The following is a 20,000-nucleotide window of genomic DNA, read 5'->3' as shown; positions in this document are numbered from 1 at the left end:
TTTTTTCTGAAAATTTCTGACCAATCAGGGCAACTATGTCCTGATTGGTACAGGGAATCCATGTTTCCTGTCAATCACATTTGTACATGCAGCACATACATCTGGATGGCGCAGAAACGTAAGGGAGGAGGGAGCAGAGAGGGAGGGTGTGTTCCATTGGCTTGTTTATTTTCAAAATCTTCTTTGTCCCTCTTTTCTACTCTCTCTCTCTCTCTCTCTCTCTCTCTCTCTCTCTCTCTCTCTCTCTCTCTCTCTCTCTCTCTCTCTCTCTCTCTCTCTCTCTCTCTCTCTCTCCCACTCTAATATGCAGTCTTAACGTGAATGGTAAACCTCGGTGTAGAAGAAATTTTTTTCCTTGAAGTGTTAGTCCTAGATTGAGAGAGCGTCACCAGAAGAGGGCCCGCTCTAACAGCCTCTCTCCGCCCCCCGTCTCCTGGGCAGATCTGCACCCCTGACCTGGTGGTGTTCCTGGCCTGCGCCAACCACCGCTTGAAGGAGCGCCTGGAGAAGCGCGCGGAGCAGCAGGGCCGTCCCGACGACAACCCCAAGGCCACGGAGCGGCGTCTGACCAACTTCAAGCAGAACACCATCCCCCTGGTCAAGTACTTCCAGGAGAGAGGCCCCATCGCCACGGTATCCACCGCCGAAAAGAAAGAAACGGAACAGAACTTGATCGTGTGTCTGTGTGTGTGTGTGTGTGTGTGTGTGTGCGTGTGTGTCTGTGTGTTTGTCTGTGTGTTGGTGTGTGTGAGTATATTGGTGGGTGGGTATGTGTGTGTGTGTGTGTGTGTGTGTGTGTGTGTGTGTGTGTGTCTGTGGGTGTGTTGGTGTGTGTGAGTGTGTTGGTTATGTGTGTGGGGGTAAGTGTTTGTGTAGGTGTGTGTGTGTGTGTGTGTGTGTGTGTGTGTGTGTGTTGGTTGTGTGTGTGGGGGTAAGTGCTTGTGTAGGTGTGTGTGTGTGTGTGTGTGTGTGTGTGGGGGGGGGGGGGTGTTTGTCTGCGTCTGTTCGTGTACTTAGCATATCAGTGTGCTTGAGAAGTGTTTGTGTACACACACACACACACACACACACACACACACACACACACACACACACACACACACACACACACACAAACATCTCCCAGTGTAGTCAAGTACATTGTGTGTACTTGGAGGTGTGGGTCATGCAGCAGAATACACACAAAGCTAAACAAAAGTACACACAAAAGAGTCTACGCCACTGCTGAAGAGAGCTCAGACAGGAGCGTTGGCGGCTAACAGGTTCCCCACACCTTGAACAAAGTGAACAGTGTGGCGACAGAGTTCTCACTGCACACTAACAGAGTGCTGAGTAGCTGGGCATGACAGGGCGTCCGCTAATGAGCACGAGGTGTCAGTCCCTCCCCTGGCCACCATCCCACCCATCCCTAATCCAAGAGAGGCTGCACTTCTCTACTCCTGCGATGTGTGCAGAGACACTCCCCATCGATCTAGGTCATTATTGAACGTTTTGTTCACCGCATCGCCAGTGAACAAAAAAAACTATTTACTTTTCAGACCACCAGAGAAAATAGAGTTCTATTTTTTTTTTGCAATGGGTGGGGCGTCTCCCGAACAATGATCTAAACCTGTTAAAGGGTAGATGTCCAAATAGCCTTTGGATGTGTCACCGCGGTGTGCGAATGACGCAGGGGGAGGGGGTGGGGGTGTCTCCATTCCCGTTGAATGTACTGCGTCATGCTGCCAGCAGAGAGCAGAGAAGCTAACACCAGCAAAGTAAACAACACATTAACGCAGAGGCACTCCCACACGTCCCTCACCACGGCATGGCCCTCCTTATGACCCTCCATGTAAACTGAGCAATAGATATGGAGCTGCTATGTTCCACGGTGGTCATGGTCAACATTTGACCACTTTGTTTTTCCCCCCACTTGGTGTTTCTGTTATTCGTCTGTTTGTTTTCTTCAATTCAATTCAATTCACCTTTATTTAAAGTGTAAAATCACCAAAACATGGTCTCAGAACACTTTACAGGACAACACACACAGAAGAGAGAATTAGAGATGACAATTAGGCCAACATGACAGAACAGCATCAACAACAACGACAACAGCAACAACAACAACAACAACAACAACAACAACAACAACAACAACAACAACAACAACAACAACAACAACAACAACAGAAACAGTGACGATAGTGACACGAAACAAAGAACAAAAATGAAGCAAAGACAAACAACAGAACAGAAATAAAACGTGCTATCAGGGTATACCGTATGTTTGAGAAAATAGATGGGTCTTTAGTCTGGATTTGAAAATGGTTATGGAATCTGCATCTCTAACTGATTGCGGGAGCCGGTTCCAGAGGAGTGGGGCACGGTGGGAAAATGCTCTTCCGCCTGCTGATTTTTTGTTAACTTTGGGGACCATTAGGTAGTTACCATTCTGTGAGCGGAGGGCACGTGTGGGAGTGTATGGGATGAGTAGGTGTGACAGGTATGGAGGTGCAAGTCCATGTAGGGATTTGTAGGCCAGTAGGAGTAATTTGAAATCTGATCTGGATTTGATTGGGAGCCAATGGAGTGAGATTAGAACTGGGGTTATATGATCAAATTTCCTAGTTTTGGTGAGTATTTCTTTTCTATTCTTCTGGGCTCTTGCGCCATGTGTGCGTTTGCTGGGGTGAAAACCGCCTCTTTGTGTCTCTCTTTTTCTCAGTTTCGGTCCCTCTCCCGTTGAATTTAAAGCTTGCTTACTTGTTCACCTCTCTCACAAACATCTTGTTTATTGCATCACTCTGATGTTCAATTTCTGGTGTTGTGTTTTTGTTAGGGGCAGGGAATCCAACATGTTTTGTACCATCCTCAAGGAATTTTCTCAGTCTGGACTATAGATAACATAATCCATGTAAGTGGTTGTTGAACCTCTGGGAGGTTTCTGGACCTCCAAAAGGAAGGTGAAAAAAAGATTAGTGTATTGATGGAACCAATCAGGCCAAGGCTGTCTCCTCCTTTGATTACTGACTTTGTGATAAACAAAATCAATTCACTTAATCCAGCAAGGCTTCTTCATCTTGGGCCGATCGCTGCTTGGAAGTCTTTGTTTCAACATCAATGGAGCGAATGATGTTCTTGGCCATTTGAAGATTCTTCATTCTTCATCCATTTTAATACACTGACAGGAGATGTGACCTACTTATGCCTGAGCATCTTCTGTTCTGCTCTGGCGGTAAAACAGTATCCCTCTTGGCTCATGTGGTGGTAACTGCCCTGTGTTCGAGCATGAAGCATATCTATATCGGCCTGATATCTTTCATCTGCTTCTACTAACTCTTGTGATGTTGTGCGGGTGCTCTGGTAAACAACTTTTTAGCCTGATATGGTAGCGCCCTCGAATATCCATTATAAATGTCTCGACAACAGCTGTTGCAGTGGTCGTATCTGGCTCCAGCCATGTCTTAGCCAGAAACATTAGCTCATTCGTCTGTTGACGTGGAGAGCAATCTATCTGAAAGTTCCATGCATGAAGGCATTGGGCCATGATAAACGCTGTGAGCCCATTCCTACTTCCGATTTCTGTTTTAGACTAATACAGTTATTTATTAACCATCGCAGGGTCTGGCAGAAGGGTTCCAGCAACCTAGACCATGCATTTTCGATGATTGACAATTGCATTGTCTCAAAATAAGGAATAAAACCTGTAAGCTTACATGCTCTCAGTTGTTCCTCTAACATTGCTGCTGGATCATATGGCTTTCTACCAATGATCTCCACATATGCATGCTGCTGCTGCCGTGTCCATTTGAACTTAGCTTGTAGAATTGTGTTGTCGGGCCCTCAGCACCCTCTCTGGACATCAGGAGTGATCCACTTGACAGCAGTGTCCACCATTTGTGACAAGAGGTTTGAGATATCGACAAGCAGGCAGTGTGCCCCTCCAACAAAAGCTGGTTTTGAGAATCATTCTTTTTTAAAGTGGAACTGAAATAACAAGGGATTGAAAGTCAATGCACATATGTGGGTCCATTCTGCCCTATGATACAATGCCTCAACAGTGTAGTTTCACCGGAAAAAGGACACCATCAAGGTGCTTTTAGTACACTGTGTTTTAATTTGCACACTATGTGTTAATAGGATTTCGGACATACGTACTACTCTCACATACTACACAGTTTACTAATAGTGGAGATTCGGAGGAAGCCATGGAATCATCATGTAAGAAATATCAAAATAGTCAAAGATAGATTTATTTCCCTAGGGTCCAGGGGACCTTTCAAGATCAAGTTTGACAGGAACACATTACCATACTCTGCAAGAAAGACCTGTTAGCTACTTAAGCTGATGGCGTCAATGGTTTGCTCATTATGGGCTGGCTGCTATTCATTGTCGATAAATAAGATTGCCGTTACATTAAAGACTACAACCCGACAGCTCTTAGTCTTTATCACAGTTGGTAAGTTTTTCAAAATGAATACTTGCCCTGCTATTCATACTTTTAAATTCATGGAGGGAATCAAGCAAAGTAGTGTGTTTTTCGGTGACTGACCTTGTTTTTTGAAGGGTGCAATATAAATAAACTCACCCTTCCTTCAGAGAAGGACCTCATTAAATATATGATGAGCAGCAGCTGGGTTTAGTTGTTGGTGACCTGACCTGCTCTTGCAGTTCTTGTGTTTTTTTTTTCAACTCGATTTTATTAATTTGGAGATTGTTTGACCCAAGAATCGAAATCGTGATCAAAATTTGATTAATTGCACAGCCCTAACTGTATGTATATATGATGTGTGTACAGTGTTTGCATGCATTAATTGGGATCATTTGTATGGACATTTGTTTTGTAAAATCGTATAGCCTACATTTGGCCAATAACTTCTTTCTTTTCATTTTGCATTGCCTTGAAAGTACTTGGCTCGTTAATGGGCCACTCGTGGCTATATATGCGTGTGATGTCTGCTTCACCTATGACGAGGCTGCCGTCAGCGCTAGCCAGCAGTCCTCCCTGCCACTCCTCCGTGTCTCGCCATGGCTTAACCACGCCTAGTTGATTACAATTACAATCCACCGCACCGCTGCATCAACAGCTCATTAGACAGCTAATGACATCAATGAGGGCCAACAGTGGGGGTGAAATTAGCTCTGCTGCTCGGTAGCATCCCATTCCTAGGCAGAAATTAAGCTTCATTCACACAGTACTGTGCAGGAACCAATAATGGATCTCAGCCCTCAAACCTGAAATCATGGGTACCACTGCACACACGACTCAAGGCCAATGGCTAAGTTACTCGTACAACTTACAGGGAATGATTTAATTGTTTCCCTTTCCTCTGAGTAGACTGATGCTGCTCCTTCTAAACTCTTACAATCTGGCATTGCAGCCGTCCGAGATTGAGGTGAGAGATGTGCGCCTGTATGGAAACAATTTCACCGTCACTACTTTGGCCCTGAGAATTGTCTGTGCTCATCCAACAGAGTGCAACGAATACAATGTCTCACAACCTTCCAGCAGCCTGTGAGAAGAAATTAGCTCAAGGCCAGACAGATGACTAAGGGTGGCCTTTCTAAAGGATTTAAAAGGATCTAAGATAGTGAAAGGTAACTTGAAAATGGTTCCTCATGTCTCACCCACCGGGCCACATCCAAATACAGTTAGAAAGACACCCCTTTCGTTCCCTTCTAACATCCGAACACGGATCCTCCACCCACATCTGGCGCCGAGAATATAACAAAGGTTGTCTCAGGAAGAACAATCGCAGAGGAGCACTACATCTCTGGTGAGACACGGTTCATTGCCCTTGGTGGTTTCTGATTGCCTCAAACCAGTGCTAAGCAATGTGTTGTAACTTAGTAGCATCACCTGCCGCTATTTCTTGCCTTGCCAAGTATCTCTGCTTTTATTCCAGCATTTACAGGTCATTGAAAAAAGTCATGGCTACATTGATATCTGTTTGAATTGCTTTTTATCACTGCGTGAACTGACAGCATACCAGATAGACGATGATTTCTTGTTTCTGTGCCCTTGCTTACCCATTTGCCCCTAGCAACCTCACAGCACTCTGTGCACAATGAAAATGTGGGCTCCACACACATGGCAAAGCCACCTCGAAAAATAGAATGGATCACCTTTCAATGCCATCTGCCCTATCCATGGCTTGGCCTGGTCTTGCAATAGCATACGTGACAGTGACATTCGCAAAATAATGGCGTGATTCTGAGTCTAGGAGTTCCTTCAACGTAGAGTATAGTGGAGTGGATTCAAGAACACTGTAGACATCTGAACCAGTGGAGACCCTGGCTTCACTCGTCATGCTGTGACGTCCACTGTGTATGTGTGTGTGTGTGTGGGGGGGGGGGGGGGGGGAGATGTATTGTGAATTATCGAGAGACAGTGTGAAATGTCAAATAAAATGCAGGGGACAATTGAACCTTTAGCTGAGGGCAAGATCTCCAGGATCATCCAATCATATTGGGATGCAGGAACGTGGTGGTGGTGGTGGTGTTGACATTGATGTGACACTTTTAATTAAATGGAGCTTTTCAATATGCCTTCAAAGGATCTGGCTTCAGAAACGTTTAATCCCTTTACGGCTTGTGTAAACAGTATAGTTCAAAATATAAAACATGACACAAGCTCAATTCCCCAATTTGACTTTTAAACAAGGCCACATAGACATAGAGGCAAGACAACGGCACAGGCAATTTCACAATCCAAATACACAGGTGGGGTTAATTATGGGTGGTCCGACATGTCCGTCAAATACACACTTTGGGGGAATGATTAATGTACTACTTTGATAGCACCATCATTAAAATGGGCTAGTGAAGCATTCCCAGACACCAGAGGGTGGGAGAAGGACTTTTTGTTAATAGCTGGGATCACAACCCATGAGCAAGGTTTGCATCAATCATTAAATAGAGGGCCTTTAACATGGTTCTCCCAACAAGACACTAATCTGGCCAATCACTCGTCTTCTTTTTCATCCTTTGCATTTAACATCTGTAGAAACGGGTAAAAGCACGTTCTACAGGCTAAATAACTGCTTATCCAACAAATGGTGTTTGTTTTTACTGTTACTTTAAGTATAGCAAAATATAGCAAAGACACCGAATGTATTTTCTTCCCTAATTGGTTAGAAATATTCCAGGGTTCCACCGGATCTCTGACAAAACCCGATCAGATGAAAGCCTTTCATTCTAAATGTCACATCGAATGATGGAAAGTCTTATCTGCCCTGCCCCCCTCTGTGAAAAGCTCAATTATTCATTATTTGCTTATTTTTAAATGTCTTCTGTTGTCGTGTTTAGTTTGCCATGTTTGTCCAATTGAAGTCGTTTCTCTGAGTCACAGTACGTCAGACATTTAGATTCCAACACACACACAAAAACTACACACCCACATACACATACAAACGCTATCCACTCATTATGGGAGAAATGGAAAGTCTTATTCTGTGAAATAAAAATAGTTTGGTCCTGTTTGCTGCATACCAGCCTCTTTCAAAACAAACATGACCAAGCCGTTTCCCAAGGATCTGCTCACACATTTATTACTTCAATGTCAAATACTGGCCTTTTTAATATTTATGAACGGGAATGATATGAAGATTTCATGCATTTATGCATTCTGTTCTTTTTTTTCTTTCATTTTCCGTTGCTCAAACTTACTGGCCACTTCGAATAACCCCTCACACCTTCAACAACGCATCAGGGACATTGTATACCGTGTGTAGTTTTTAGTCCTTTGTTTTAACATTTATGTTTATGTTGTAGTAGGGATCTGTATCTTCAGTCGACTGTGTTACCTTTGTTTTTATTCTGTACAAAATTCCACTTCACTCCAATTCCATAATTCTGATTATAATTATATATGTTATAAGTGTATATCAAATAAATAGGGATTATCATAAAAAGTTGTTTTAAGTTCTAGATTAATAGTTAATACCATCGTAGCAGGGCAGGGGTCCCCCTAAACACACAGTGGGGGGGTCCTCCATGTCAGGTATGACGATGATGTTGTTGAGTGAAGAAATAATCCCTTTACCTCACTCAGGGAGGTACCCACAACACGGCAGATAGTTGGTGACTTTTTATAGCCTGTTGCCATAGTAACCGCCAGAGTGGTGGTGCGGTGGTCTGGTGGTGCAGGAGTGGGTCTGGTTGTGGTGGCGGTGTGGTTCGGGCTATTTTCAACATACCTTCCCCAAGCCCCCACCGCCCCTTGCCAATTGACTCTTTGTTTTGGGTTGAGGCAATCGATTGTCTGTGAGACAATCCCTTGCCTCACAGATGGAGAGATAAGAGTTATTATCAAGCCAATTATCGATTAGTCTCTTTTTAACCATATCCCATAACCATGAATTTACCCCTGCCACTAAATATTAAGTAAGCTTGAAACGGAATTGATTGTAATCTAAACAGGAATTACTTTCAATCTATACTTTTTAGTAGAACATTACATTAAATTACATATAATATATATTTTTTTTGTCTTCCCCTTCAATGTGTATTGACAGAGAATGGCAACTGATAAATATTTATTCTTTTCAGTTCGATGCTGATCGAGATGAAGAGGAAGTCTTCAGTGACATCAGCATGACTTTGGACAGCAAACTTTTCCCTTTCAAATCACGGGTAGCAGGTGAGTGTAAATGAATGCAGTTTGGTGCCTTATATTGGCTGTGTCTATTTTAAAGTTGTAGTTACTCAAAACATACTGACCCACACGCAATAACTCCTCACACTTGCAACAACCCAATAGGGACATTTTATACTGTGCCATCTTCATTAGTTCTTCATTCTACATGTTTATGTAATGTAATGTATGTAATTCAAATTCCATTACTTAAGATTATATTTATAAAAAGTATATATCAAATATTATTATGGGATTATTATAAAAGTTGTTTAGTATATTTTATATTGTATAAAAAATTCTAGATTAATCGGTTTAAGCATTATAAGTAGCATTTCATAATAGAAGCAGGGTCCCCATAAACCACCAGAAAGTGGTGTGTCTTCCTTCAGGTACGACATGCCTGTATGTGTGTGTGTGTGTGTGTGTGTGTGTGCGTTTGCGTGACGTGTTTTATTAAAGCCAGGCCAAGATTGAAGAAACGTGAAAACCTCTTCAATCCCACTGACTTTAAACCGGCTCCAGGTGGTCACAGCAGATGTCAAGACATGTGGGAGTCAGACATAACTGGCATCCACAGAATGAACGTTTATCCTTTGAATTAAGGGGGATTTAAAGCAAAGAAATGCTGGGGTCCAATTTTACATTGAAAGTGAAATATATTGCATACTTATAATACAACATGTGTACAATATTGTACACATGTAGGTGCGATCATGTACTCAGTGCTGCCGTAAAATACATTATGGACGATGGAAAATGTGTCACTCAAAGTGTTTGCATATTATACCGCTCCCTATTCTAGCTTCTTCATCTATATGTAACAAATATATTAATAATTGTTCATGTTCATTAAAAATAGAAGGACATGTCTTACGTGCCTTTGTTGTCCTAGCAACAAAACACAGACAGCAAGTTGAAATGCTTCTCTGGAAATCCAAATAGAACCAGCTGAGTCCCTCATTTATTAAGTATTTATCGTGGAAGATGCTAAACAGCGCCAAAAAGTGGAACACTGTGCACTTATTTTGCCAACACGTAATCTTTTCATTCTCTGCATTTAGTATATAATCTTAGTAGTGGCTCAGTTTAACTGTAGTTATTACATTATTTTCTGTTTTTGCCTAATGAAGAAGAAGATTAATGTTCCTGTACTTTGATATTCCGAAAGGTTTTTCTATGCACTAAACAATTACAAATGAATTGCAACACGTACATTTCCCAAGCCCTAAACATGTATTTTTAGAAACTTGCGCATAAATATTACTGTGGAATGTTTTGGGTAAGCAGCCATTATGTCTATTTAATAATAGTTTGTTGATGAAGTGCAGAAGCAAGTTCTTCCGGCTATATCCACCGGTGATGCACAACATACAACTATCTATTCTATCTATTTTCAGTTCTTTATTCTGAAGATGAAATGTTTTATTTGTTTATGTAACTCTCTGCATGCTGAGCACAGAATATTATAATATCTCAAGCATAGCACAAAACACTAATAGCCTAATGTGACCCTAGTGTTTCTTTGTAAAAAACGTTTTCCACTGCACTGATTCATTAGATACAGTTTTACCTGTAACAGGGAGCTGCAGAGAGCATTTTGCCAGGGCTTGCTTCCATTGAAAGGCTGTTCATGCACGCTTTTTAATGGAATATCACAACAGGGTGCGGCATTAGTTCCCTTTGTTTGACCTTGAATGAACAGAGAAAATACATAACTACTGCAGAACTGAAAACACCATGAAAAGAGGCTTGATTTTACGACCGTAAATCCAATAGAAATCCTCATACATAATAGAATAATATTTAATCAAAGCTAGAGCAGGCAATTATTTTTAGTAGCCTTGACATCCCGGACAGCAATCAATAAAACTATAATAATAATAATGCTCTGACAAAAAAGGAAAAAAATCTGGTGTCTTTGGCTGTCAAGGCCCTGTGATAAGCCCTGGCCTTTATAATCATTTCATTCAGGCCGAGTTAAATGATTGATTGATACCTACCTAGCCAGCTACCCTTTTTCAATCTGTACACCATGTGAAGATCTGACGTGTGCTACTTTGCTGTTGTGGTTTTCTTTTGTCTCCAGGGCCCAATGAACTGGATCTCAGCCTATTGGGCGAACCCAGCGGTCTACCAGATGCTCCTTGCAAGTACGATGGGCAGGTAAGACCGTATACTACTGCTAGTCCTGAAGCACTGAAGCCTCTCATACTGTATACGGATGATTTCATCCAATGCAATCTTAGCCCGTCAAACAATGCACACACAATCGGGCCGTTTAGCCTGCATGTCCCTGCTCATTCTCCATTATATTGGACCACCAAATACAAATACGCACACTACCTCTCTGACGTTCTATGAGTATGGGAGAAGGGTAATCTAAATATATAGTGTATGAGCCCTTTCCGTAGACACCTACACTACAGTATAACCCAGATACTTTTATGTCACCCTTAATTTTAGTTTCTGGAAATGTCGTCCTTGATTTGATGTGTTGTTGTAGTTTCAAACCCCCTCAAGCCATACCAACTGTTTGATCTTTTATAAACAGTTATATAATTCACCAATTTAATAAGATGATAAAATATGCATCCAAACCTAATCTGCTCTACCATCCCTTAATGCGGTGGCTTAACACTTCAATCATATCGTGGTTCCCCTGCTCATGAAAAGGCTGTGTGCGCTCACAGCCTCACACACAGCTGGCGAGGGGGTTCTGTCACTTGTCCTTGATCCAATCAAATCAAATCCAAGCGTCAGATCATATTACATCACCTTTTGTCCCATGCTAATTGGCCGTTTTTAATTTGAAGTACATCTGACTTTGGAAGGAACACTGAACACAGTGTAACCTTGTCGTACCACAGTTGCCATGGCTGCCAGGGTTTCACCTATGATCCTTATTAGTGCTGCCATATTTCAGTGTCCTATAGTATACACAAGTCACACATGGGAGCCATAGCCTGGAGTCGTGCCCGGATGTCACATCTGGGAGCTTCCCCGGAGAAGATACACACTTCCGAACCTCTGCTGTGCAGCATCTGCTGCACTGCAAGTCACTTCCTTCTCGTTCTTCGAGCACACGGGTAATTTGTATCATGAAGTGGTGTCAGAGATGCCACTTCCCTTAAGGGGCCTTTATCCGACAGCTCAGTTTCCTCTCGTCTTACCCGTTCGGCACAAAATTCGAAACACACTGCGAAGACTCCTGCCAACTACACAGCAGCCTGTACGTTCTGCGCTTGCGCAAGATGCAGGCGCTAGTCTCATGGCGCTAGTCCGCCCTTCCCACACAGCGCTCTGATTCAATGGTTGTGTGCTAGAAGCACTCACAACCAATCAGAAGCCAGACGCCTCCGACGTCAACGCTCTCAGACTTTGCATGTTGAATCGGACCAGACACCGTCAGCGCCGTTCTAAAAGCTTCCAACACAGCTGTACACATGGAAAAGATTTGTTCCCAAACTTCTCTGAGTCTCCCCAAATGTTTCAGATGGCCAGCGGTTGGGCCACTTCCCTTAAGTATATTGTGTCACAAACCTCTGCGAGAGGCGTTGGCCTATAGAGAGACCAATGAAATGGCTTGTGCGGGTGGAGGGAAGTATCACGCTCTCATAAGTTCAATACTGCACACTGGGCTTCCAGAATTGGTTCTTGTTCAAGCAAACAAAAAGGAAATGTGCTGGTCCAAACTAGGGCTGAATGATTTGGGGAAATATCAAATTGCGATAATTTCGACCAATATTGCAACTGCGATTTTTCTTTTTTAAGTTCTGTATGTTCTGTATTATTCACTTAACAATCAATCAATCATTCTATAGTATGACCACCACAACATTGGAAGCAGTCAACATATAAAGTGCTCTTTCCTTTAGGCCAGGCCTATGTGTTGAGATGAATTGATGCAGGAACTGATATTATAACATCTTTATTTAACTATTGAATTGAAAAATTAAAATAAACATGAATCTTGCTGATCTCCAGTCAGTAACAAATCACCCCAAAAACAAATCCTAAAAATATTTATAATATTTTATTTGATTAATTTTTTAATCGCAGCCTTTGCGATTTGCAAATCATGTTGTAGTTCATTCGCGATGTCGGTTTGAATTCGATTAATCGTTCAGCCCTAGTCAGAACCGTGACCAAGAAGGTTGCACCGTCAGTATTGTCAGCTATTTGAGTCGTCGGGAGACCATTGTGTCTGACGAATGAAGGAATCAAAGCACGCACAGCAAGCAGAGCGACATGCTGGCTGGCACTACAATAAGACAATATCGAATAGCATTGTGTGTTTTGAGGCCCCTGCCTTCCAACTGCTGGACCGCTACAAATGATGTCAGCACAATGGCTGACAGAGGTAGACAACGATAAATATAGTGGGCGAGAGACAGAGAGCGCGTGTGGGAATATTGCAGTGTGCCCGCCCCCCATCACCCACACAATCGTGGGTCTGCTGCTGGTTTGATGGGAGAAGATTGGGGACTCGGTGTGTGTGACATGCCCTTGGACATTCTAACACAATGGCCCCCGGAAGATGAGGGTTGGGTGGTCGTGTTCCACTTTGCCCACACTTTGTGCCACTCAGGGACACTGCTGTGCAAGATGCCAATCCAACGCCAGAGTGCATCACCTTCAGACTCATGTAGAGATTGTATCCACAGAGGAAATGAAGTCTTATGACTCACGAGCAGCAGGCTGGGTTAATATGCCACTGCTGGGTTAATGTCCCCCTGCTGTGTCCTAATAACACGCTTGACAAGCGCTTTTTAATTACTTCAGGCTTCCATTACAATCTATCTTTCTTCGGTTTTGCTTTCTCTTTCTCTTTGTTTATCTTTCTCTGTCTCTCTCTCTGTCTGTTTCTTTCTCCCTCTCCCTGTCTGACTGTCTCTCTCTGTCTGTCTGTCTGTCTGTCTGTCTCTCTCTTTCTCTGTCCCTGTCTGTCTCTGTCTCTCTCTTTCTATCCCTGTCTGTCTCTGTCTGTCTGTCTGTATGTCGGTCTGTCTCTCTCTCTCTATCTCTCTTTCTATCCCTGTCTCTCTCTCTGTTTCTCTCTCTCCATTTCTCTATCCCTGTCTCTCTCTCTCTCCCTTTCTCTCTCCCTGTCTGTCTCTGTTTCTCTCTCTCTCCCTTTCTCTCTCCCTGTCTGTCTCTGTTTCTCTCTCTCTCCCTTTCTCTCTCCCTGTCTGTCTCTGTCTCTCTCTCTCTCTGTCACCCTCTCTCCCTATCTCCAGTCTCGTTCGTCCCCAGGGGGGTTAGGTGTGGCCACATACCGGCACCTGTCAGAGTCTGCCTCTGTAACAGGCCTCAGCATCCCGGTCCCACCAGGATGTCACACACAACAAATGTTCAGTGGCGCACCAGATGCCACTAAATAATCTGTCCTGTGCACTTTAGTGTGGAAGTCTGACTATTGTAATGACCTTCGACCTAAAGTGAAATAGATTGGAATGAGATTTATTCTGCGGCTTCCCCAGGTGAATTGTTTTATATTGTGTGTCTTACCTCCTCTTTGGCTCCAAGCTATCCCCAGTTTGTTCTGCCTGAACCAGCATGGCTGATTTATCCCAACACATAATTAAGCTCTTGGCAGAGTTGGTCCACACAGGTTGGTACAGGTCATAGGTCGTTGCGTGGTTTTCTGCGACCAGTCAAAGTGGGTCAGGGTCACAGTTTCATTACAGTGCACTTCACTTCTAACCTGGTAACCACGGGAGACAAGGCCACCTGTGCCGCCGTTTCTCGTCAGTGGAACTCACTCCCTGAGCACCGTAGGGTGCTTTCACACCTGTAATTCGGCAGACTTGCTCCAATTTCAGGGGTTTCAGAGGTTGATTCTTTTTTGCGTTTTCCTCCGGTTCTCTTAGTGTCCACACTGGACGTGTTAGGCAAACTAAACGTTGTAAACAAAACGGGGTGCGATCATGGGTTTATTTTGCTTTGGTGTTCCTGCAAATTTTAAATAGTCCCATTTCCATTTTTAAAGGTAATTGCATATATAGTCTTATGACTAAATGTATATGTGCTTTCAACTCTCGATTGCACCGCGTCTTACTGCAACCCATTTTAATCTCGGAAAAGTACACCTGGCTCATTATGTTCATTCTTTCCAGTTTGCGCCAAAAGTGTAGATTAAACCCACAATGCATTGTTTTTGGTTTGACATGACTTACATAAATATTCTGCCAATTAGAGCGTGTCAAATCCCATTAAATGAAGCTCAAGGAGATGAATATGTATCATGTATCTGCAAAGCCTCCCATGTATGCATTAAGTAGTTATTCCATACATATAATAATATCTGCCATCAATACACAGGTGGAATAGCAGCCCACATTGAGGCTTGTTCACCTCCTTAAAGAGTGCTTTGCCAATATGTAACACGTATAATTAGAGATAAGTACTCACTTCACACTCACATACATGAACATGTGAAGTCCCTTGTCCCTGGATGTGGAAGTGACGCACACAGTAAAATTATGTCAAAATCCTTTTTTCTTCATCCACTTTAGCATGGCACCACTCGTTGATAATCAATTCCCCACTCCCCTGAAGGGATAATTGGTTACTGGATTAACACACCCATTATTGTGAGTTATCCGATGGAGGCTATCGTCTCCTAGTCGACAAATGTCATCGGAGGTGCTTGGGGGGTTGTTGACATGTTGTTGTCATGTTGTTGACATGTTGACTTGGTCAACATGCTCTACACAGGTAGAGAAGAGTGTGCAAAAATAGAGACGGACTCCGGTGTCTCCAGACAGGCAATAGACCCTTTTCACAGCGTCGTCATAGAACAAACACAATTGGGTACCAACCTCTTTACACGAATAACGGCTCTTTTATGCTCCTTTTATGTACTGCCTGGGTAAGATAAGTCTTCTCCCTGTTCCCTGGCACATGAAAAGAGAAAACCCATAATCACTGTTATGATCGACATCTGTGCTACACCGTCACCCTCTGGGAAAGGGGCCTATCAAATCAGTATCAGTATGATAACATTCAAATAAATGTAGGCGCAAGGAACAAAAACACCAATTGTTCACAAGCCAATGGCTGAAACAGCTTTCACTGTTCAAAGAAGAAGACGGACATCGGACAATGTTTTTGAGGTGAATGCACATCCAATCTCAGCAGTCCTGAGCCGAGGCAGACAATCCACTGGGCCGTTTACTCTACACTGCGGGGGCCCATAACTAGACGCCTAGAAGCAACCGATAGAATCAATTGACTCATTCAGTCAACATCCTACTGTGTAACAAAAGTAAAAAATGTCTTTCACAGCTTTTACATCAAGTCAAGTTCCCCCTTCTCCTCATTTGCTGCGGGTTATAATAGCGATGTTTAACGTTGGACATTTAGCCAATGAAAATGTTCCCTCTCTCCCTCCCTCCCTCTCTCTTCCTCCCTCTCCCTCGCTGCGTTAAGTGTCAACACAGCGAGAAGTGCTTTGTGTTGAGACACACAGTGTCAGACACACATATAATCAGCCACCACTTAAAATGTTCTGCCATTTTGGACTGCACTGCAAATCTATTGGCTGGCGTGTTACATCACACGGCGCACAGGGTCCAATGGTTTCAGTCGGTCTCAAGAGATCGCACCTTAAAGGTGTCTGTAGGCCTCGTCGTTTGTCTTGAAGCTGCCTGTTGTCCACTTCCACAGCTATCTTCTGCTCACTTTTTCTTTCTTTATTTGTTTAGTCAAACAGGGACAGGGCCAAAAATAAATATAACACAGCGGAGACAGCCGGGAGCAATGTGCTCCAGTAGAACATCGTGACATCCATACCACAATCGACAAATAGTCAAAACAAAACCAGTAGACCTTATAGATCAAATAAGAAGGATCACTTCATGTTTACCGAGGACTGCAGAACTGCTTCTCTCTCTGCCAGTTATTGATGCAGGTTATTAAAGGGGACATATTATACCACCAGGTGTGAGTGTGATAACCCGTTACAAGCCGTTTTGAAAATGTGCTGCTTCTGACATCACAGGTGGACGTGTCCACCTAGATGTACGACGGATAGGTGAGCAGCGATTGCTACAGTCCACTGGGTAGGCTGGTGATCTATCCAGCGCACATCTAGGTGGACACGCTCACCTGTGACGTCAGAAGCGTCACATTTTCAAAACGGCTTGTAACGGCTAATCACACTCACACCTGGTGGTATAAAATGTCGCCTTTAAAGCCTCCTCTCTGTTTCGTTCCCCCTCTCTGTGATTCTCCACTCCCGGTCTGCCACCTGATTACAACGAGGAGGCTAGCTGTGCTCATGCCTTCCTTCATAAGTCCCCTTGTTTTACTCCAGGGACACTGGAGTATTTACAAGGGGGATGTCGACCAATAATGTCCCTCGCTCTGATAACCAGCCACTGTCTTCACTTTCTACCTCCCTATAGGCCACCGTTTCCCACACTTCTTTTGTGTCTTTGTCCTTTATCTCTTTTTCTCAGCCTAGACATTCTCCCCTTTCTCTCTGTGGGCAGGTGGAGGAGGAGGGAGTGGAGGAGGAAGAGGAGGAGGAAGAGATTGGACGCAGTGAGGGAACTGGAGAGAGTGAGTGTTTGAGATTACTATTGATGTGTGTTGTGCGTGTGGCGTGCGTGTGCGTGTGGCGTGCGTGTGCGTGTGTATGTGTGTGTGTGTGTGTGTGTGACGTGTACACTTGGCAAACAAAATGTACACACACATGCACCAAACCCAAATGTGCAGCCAACACTTCCCTCTCTGGAAAGATGCCATCAGGTATCATGTTGCGTCTAGCTCATGGGATACAGAAAGGAATAAATAATGTCATTATTTGTTGTACAATTTTTTCAAGTGCATGCATTTTGGGCATGGGCAGTGGGGATGTTAAAGGGCTCCTGTTTTACCAACAGGTGTGAGTGTGTTATTGAGTCTAATTATTGGAGTCGGTCCCAGAAGCATTGATTGGCTAACACAGAATGTGTTGTTTTGTTTTGTATGTGTTTCCTGCCAGAACCAAATGTTATGTTGCTGGTTGCTACGCTAACACCACCAACGTTCACGCCACCAGCAACAGATATTTGCGTTAAGCACACAGTTTTATCACCACAGCTGAAAACAATCAAAGCAATCTAAATGAGGTATTTCCAGAATAGACAATGCTGCACGACCATGTTTCTATACAAACAACTGGACAGAGTGGCTACAGGGATCAGATACAAAGAAACATAATTATTGATTTGTAATATGTTGTATTATTATTAAACAGCTAGTAACCAGTGAGGGAGGCGACACCAGACACTAACAATACATCTATCTAGCAACTACTTAACTTGTGACACACACTTGTGTGTGCATATTGCTCATCTCTTCTGCTCCTCTCTGATAGGTTCCGACTGCACAGACGTCAGGAAACCAAAAGTCATCTTCATGATAGGTATGTGCATCCACTAACACACACACACACACACACACACACACACACACACACACACACACACACACACACACACACACACACACACACTCTCAAACAGGTAATTCATTCCAGCTTCTATGACCATGTTTGAATTGGCTCACATGTGCCCTAAGTGCCTACCCTCATATTGTGAACACGATGTAGTAACCATGAAAGATTTTCCTTTTTCATATGATTGTCCTACAAACTGGAGCCGACTTAACTGGAAATGATGATGTGATTGATTGAATGAAATCACGTGTTATTAGTCACAGAGATGAATTCAACAACCTGTCTTGAATCTAGATTGTTACAAAGGGCACAACACAATTATAAAATGGGAGTCTTTCAAATCAGTTGACTTCTTGCGACGTGTGTGTGTGTGTGTGTGTGTGTGTATGTGTGTGTGTGTATGTATGTGTGTATGGTGTGTGTGTGTGTGTGTGTGTGTGAGAGAGAGTGGTCGAGGGAAGGTGAATTGCGTGCTGTGTTGTTATTCCGGAGACAATGTGATACTCGATGTGTGTTTGAACTTGGCATGAATTGAAATTGTTTGTGATGTGGAAGTATGGCGTGCATAACATTAGTCACTTATTTTGAAAGAGTGCTGAGTGAACAGAGACTGTACGTTGGTCGGGTGCTGATACAGAATCAAGTAGTCAGAGTAGAGCATTACTTTGTGCTTCAGTACAGAAAGAAAAAAACATGACATTACATTACAACATTAACATTAATTATGTGTCAAGAATACACCAGGGATGAATCCTGTGTCTCATGAGGAGGATGTTGGGAACATCATTAGTCTTACGACTTGGTTTTGAATCTAAGTTAACTGTTCCGTGAAAATATTTCAAGGGCGAAACTATGAGGGGCCGTATGGGACATTATTCAGAACTAGCATGCACATACACATATGAAACTCATTCAAACTCAAACTCATTCACATACTATACTGAATACCTTGCACACATTCAAGTGAAAAGCTTTTACATACACAACTGAAACACCTTCACGCAAACAACTGAAAAGCTCTCATAACAACTAGTGGAACCTTTTACATAGACTACTGAAATGCTTTCACACGTACTAGTAAAAAAACTTGTATGTGTGCAAGGTTTTCAGTATAGTATGTGAATGAGTTTGGTTTCATATGTGTATGCGCATGCTAGTTCTGAATAATGTCCCATACGGCCCCTCACACGAAACCCTGTAATCTCTCTCTCACACACACACACACACACACACACACACACACACACACACACACACACACACACACACACACACACACACTGATCCACTCATATACTGAAGTGTGTTCAATTGAATGGAAGTGAGGCCATTAGAAACCATGGTTCCAAAAAAAGGGAAAGGGAAAGCGGAGTGTTCTGGAAGCCGGGGACCGACCTGAATGACTCATCTCTAGAGGTAGAAGGACTCCCTCTGTTTGGGAGATGTGCAGCGCTGAGAATGCTAGACTCCTAGAAATGTCTCTTTTTTAAATGAGCTCCCTACGATTGTATTTTCTTACTCCTGTTTCGTTTAGTTTCCTTTGTGTCTTCTGTCTGTAATGGTTTGTTCCGTATTTATGATGCTGCCTGTCTTGGCCAGGTTTACTATGAAAAATGGACTCTTAATCTAAATGGGACTCTCCCTGTCAGATAAAGGCTGAATAAAACTGTATGCTACTCTTTGGAAGATCATCTGCTTAGATTGCTGCTTAAACATCTAAAACAAATAAACAAATTTTCACCATGTTGGCTCATTTAGCAAGTATGAATCAATCCAAAACCAAATCTGTTTCAATCTCATTTTATGTTCCAATCCTAATCAAATTAAGCTAATATCCACGTATCACGTATACCGACACGCTATCGGTGCGTTACTGCTGCCCTCGTTTCAAGCGTTCACATGCATAACCAACAGCTGGCTGGTGTCGTTTTCTCACTT

The 20,000-nt window shown here is 43.1% G+C and overlaps 1 protein-coding gene across 1 annotated transcript in view; it reads left to right on the top strand.

Moving 5' to 3' along the window:
• ak5 (adenylate kinase 5) overlaps positions 1-20,000 on the top strand; it is a 44,848-nt gene that overhangs the window by 14,989 nt on the left and 9,859 nt on the right. The window contains exons 6-10 of the mRNA XM_084480961.1: positions 442-633; positions 8,530-8,620; positions 10,704-10,780; positions 17,113-17,182; positions 17,982-18,029. Of these exons, the coding sequence (XP_084337087.1) occupies positions 442-633; positions 8,530-8,620; positions 10,704-10,780; positions 17,113-17,182; positions 17,982-18,029 (478 nt within the window). The remainder of the gene's footprint in view (positions 1-441; positions 634-8,529; positions 8,621-10,703; positions 10,781-17,112; positions 17,183-17,981; positions 18,030-20,000) is intronic.

This window comes from Micromesistius poutassou, assembly GCF_964030765.1.
Source record: "Micromesistius poutassou genome assembly, chromosome: 16".
Classification (NCBI taxonomy): domain Eukaryota; kingdom Metazoa; phylum Chordata; class Actinopteri; order Gadiformes; family Gadidae; genus Micromesistius; species Micromesistius poutassou.
Note: the sequence above shows the minus strand (reverse complement) of the source record. Positions and strands in the feature narration are given on the sequence as shown.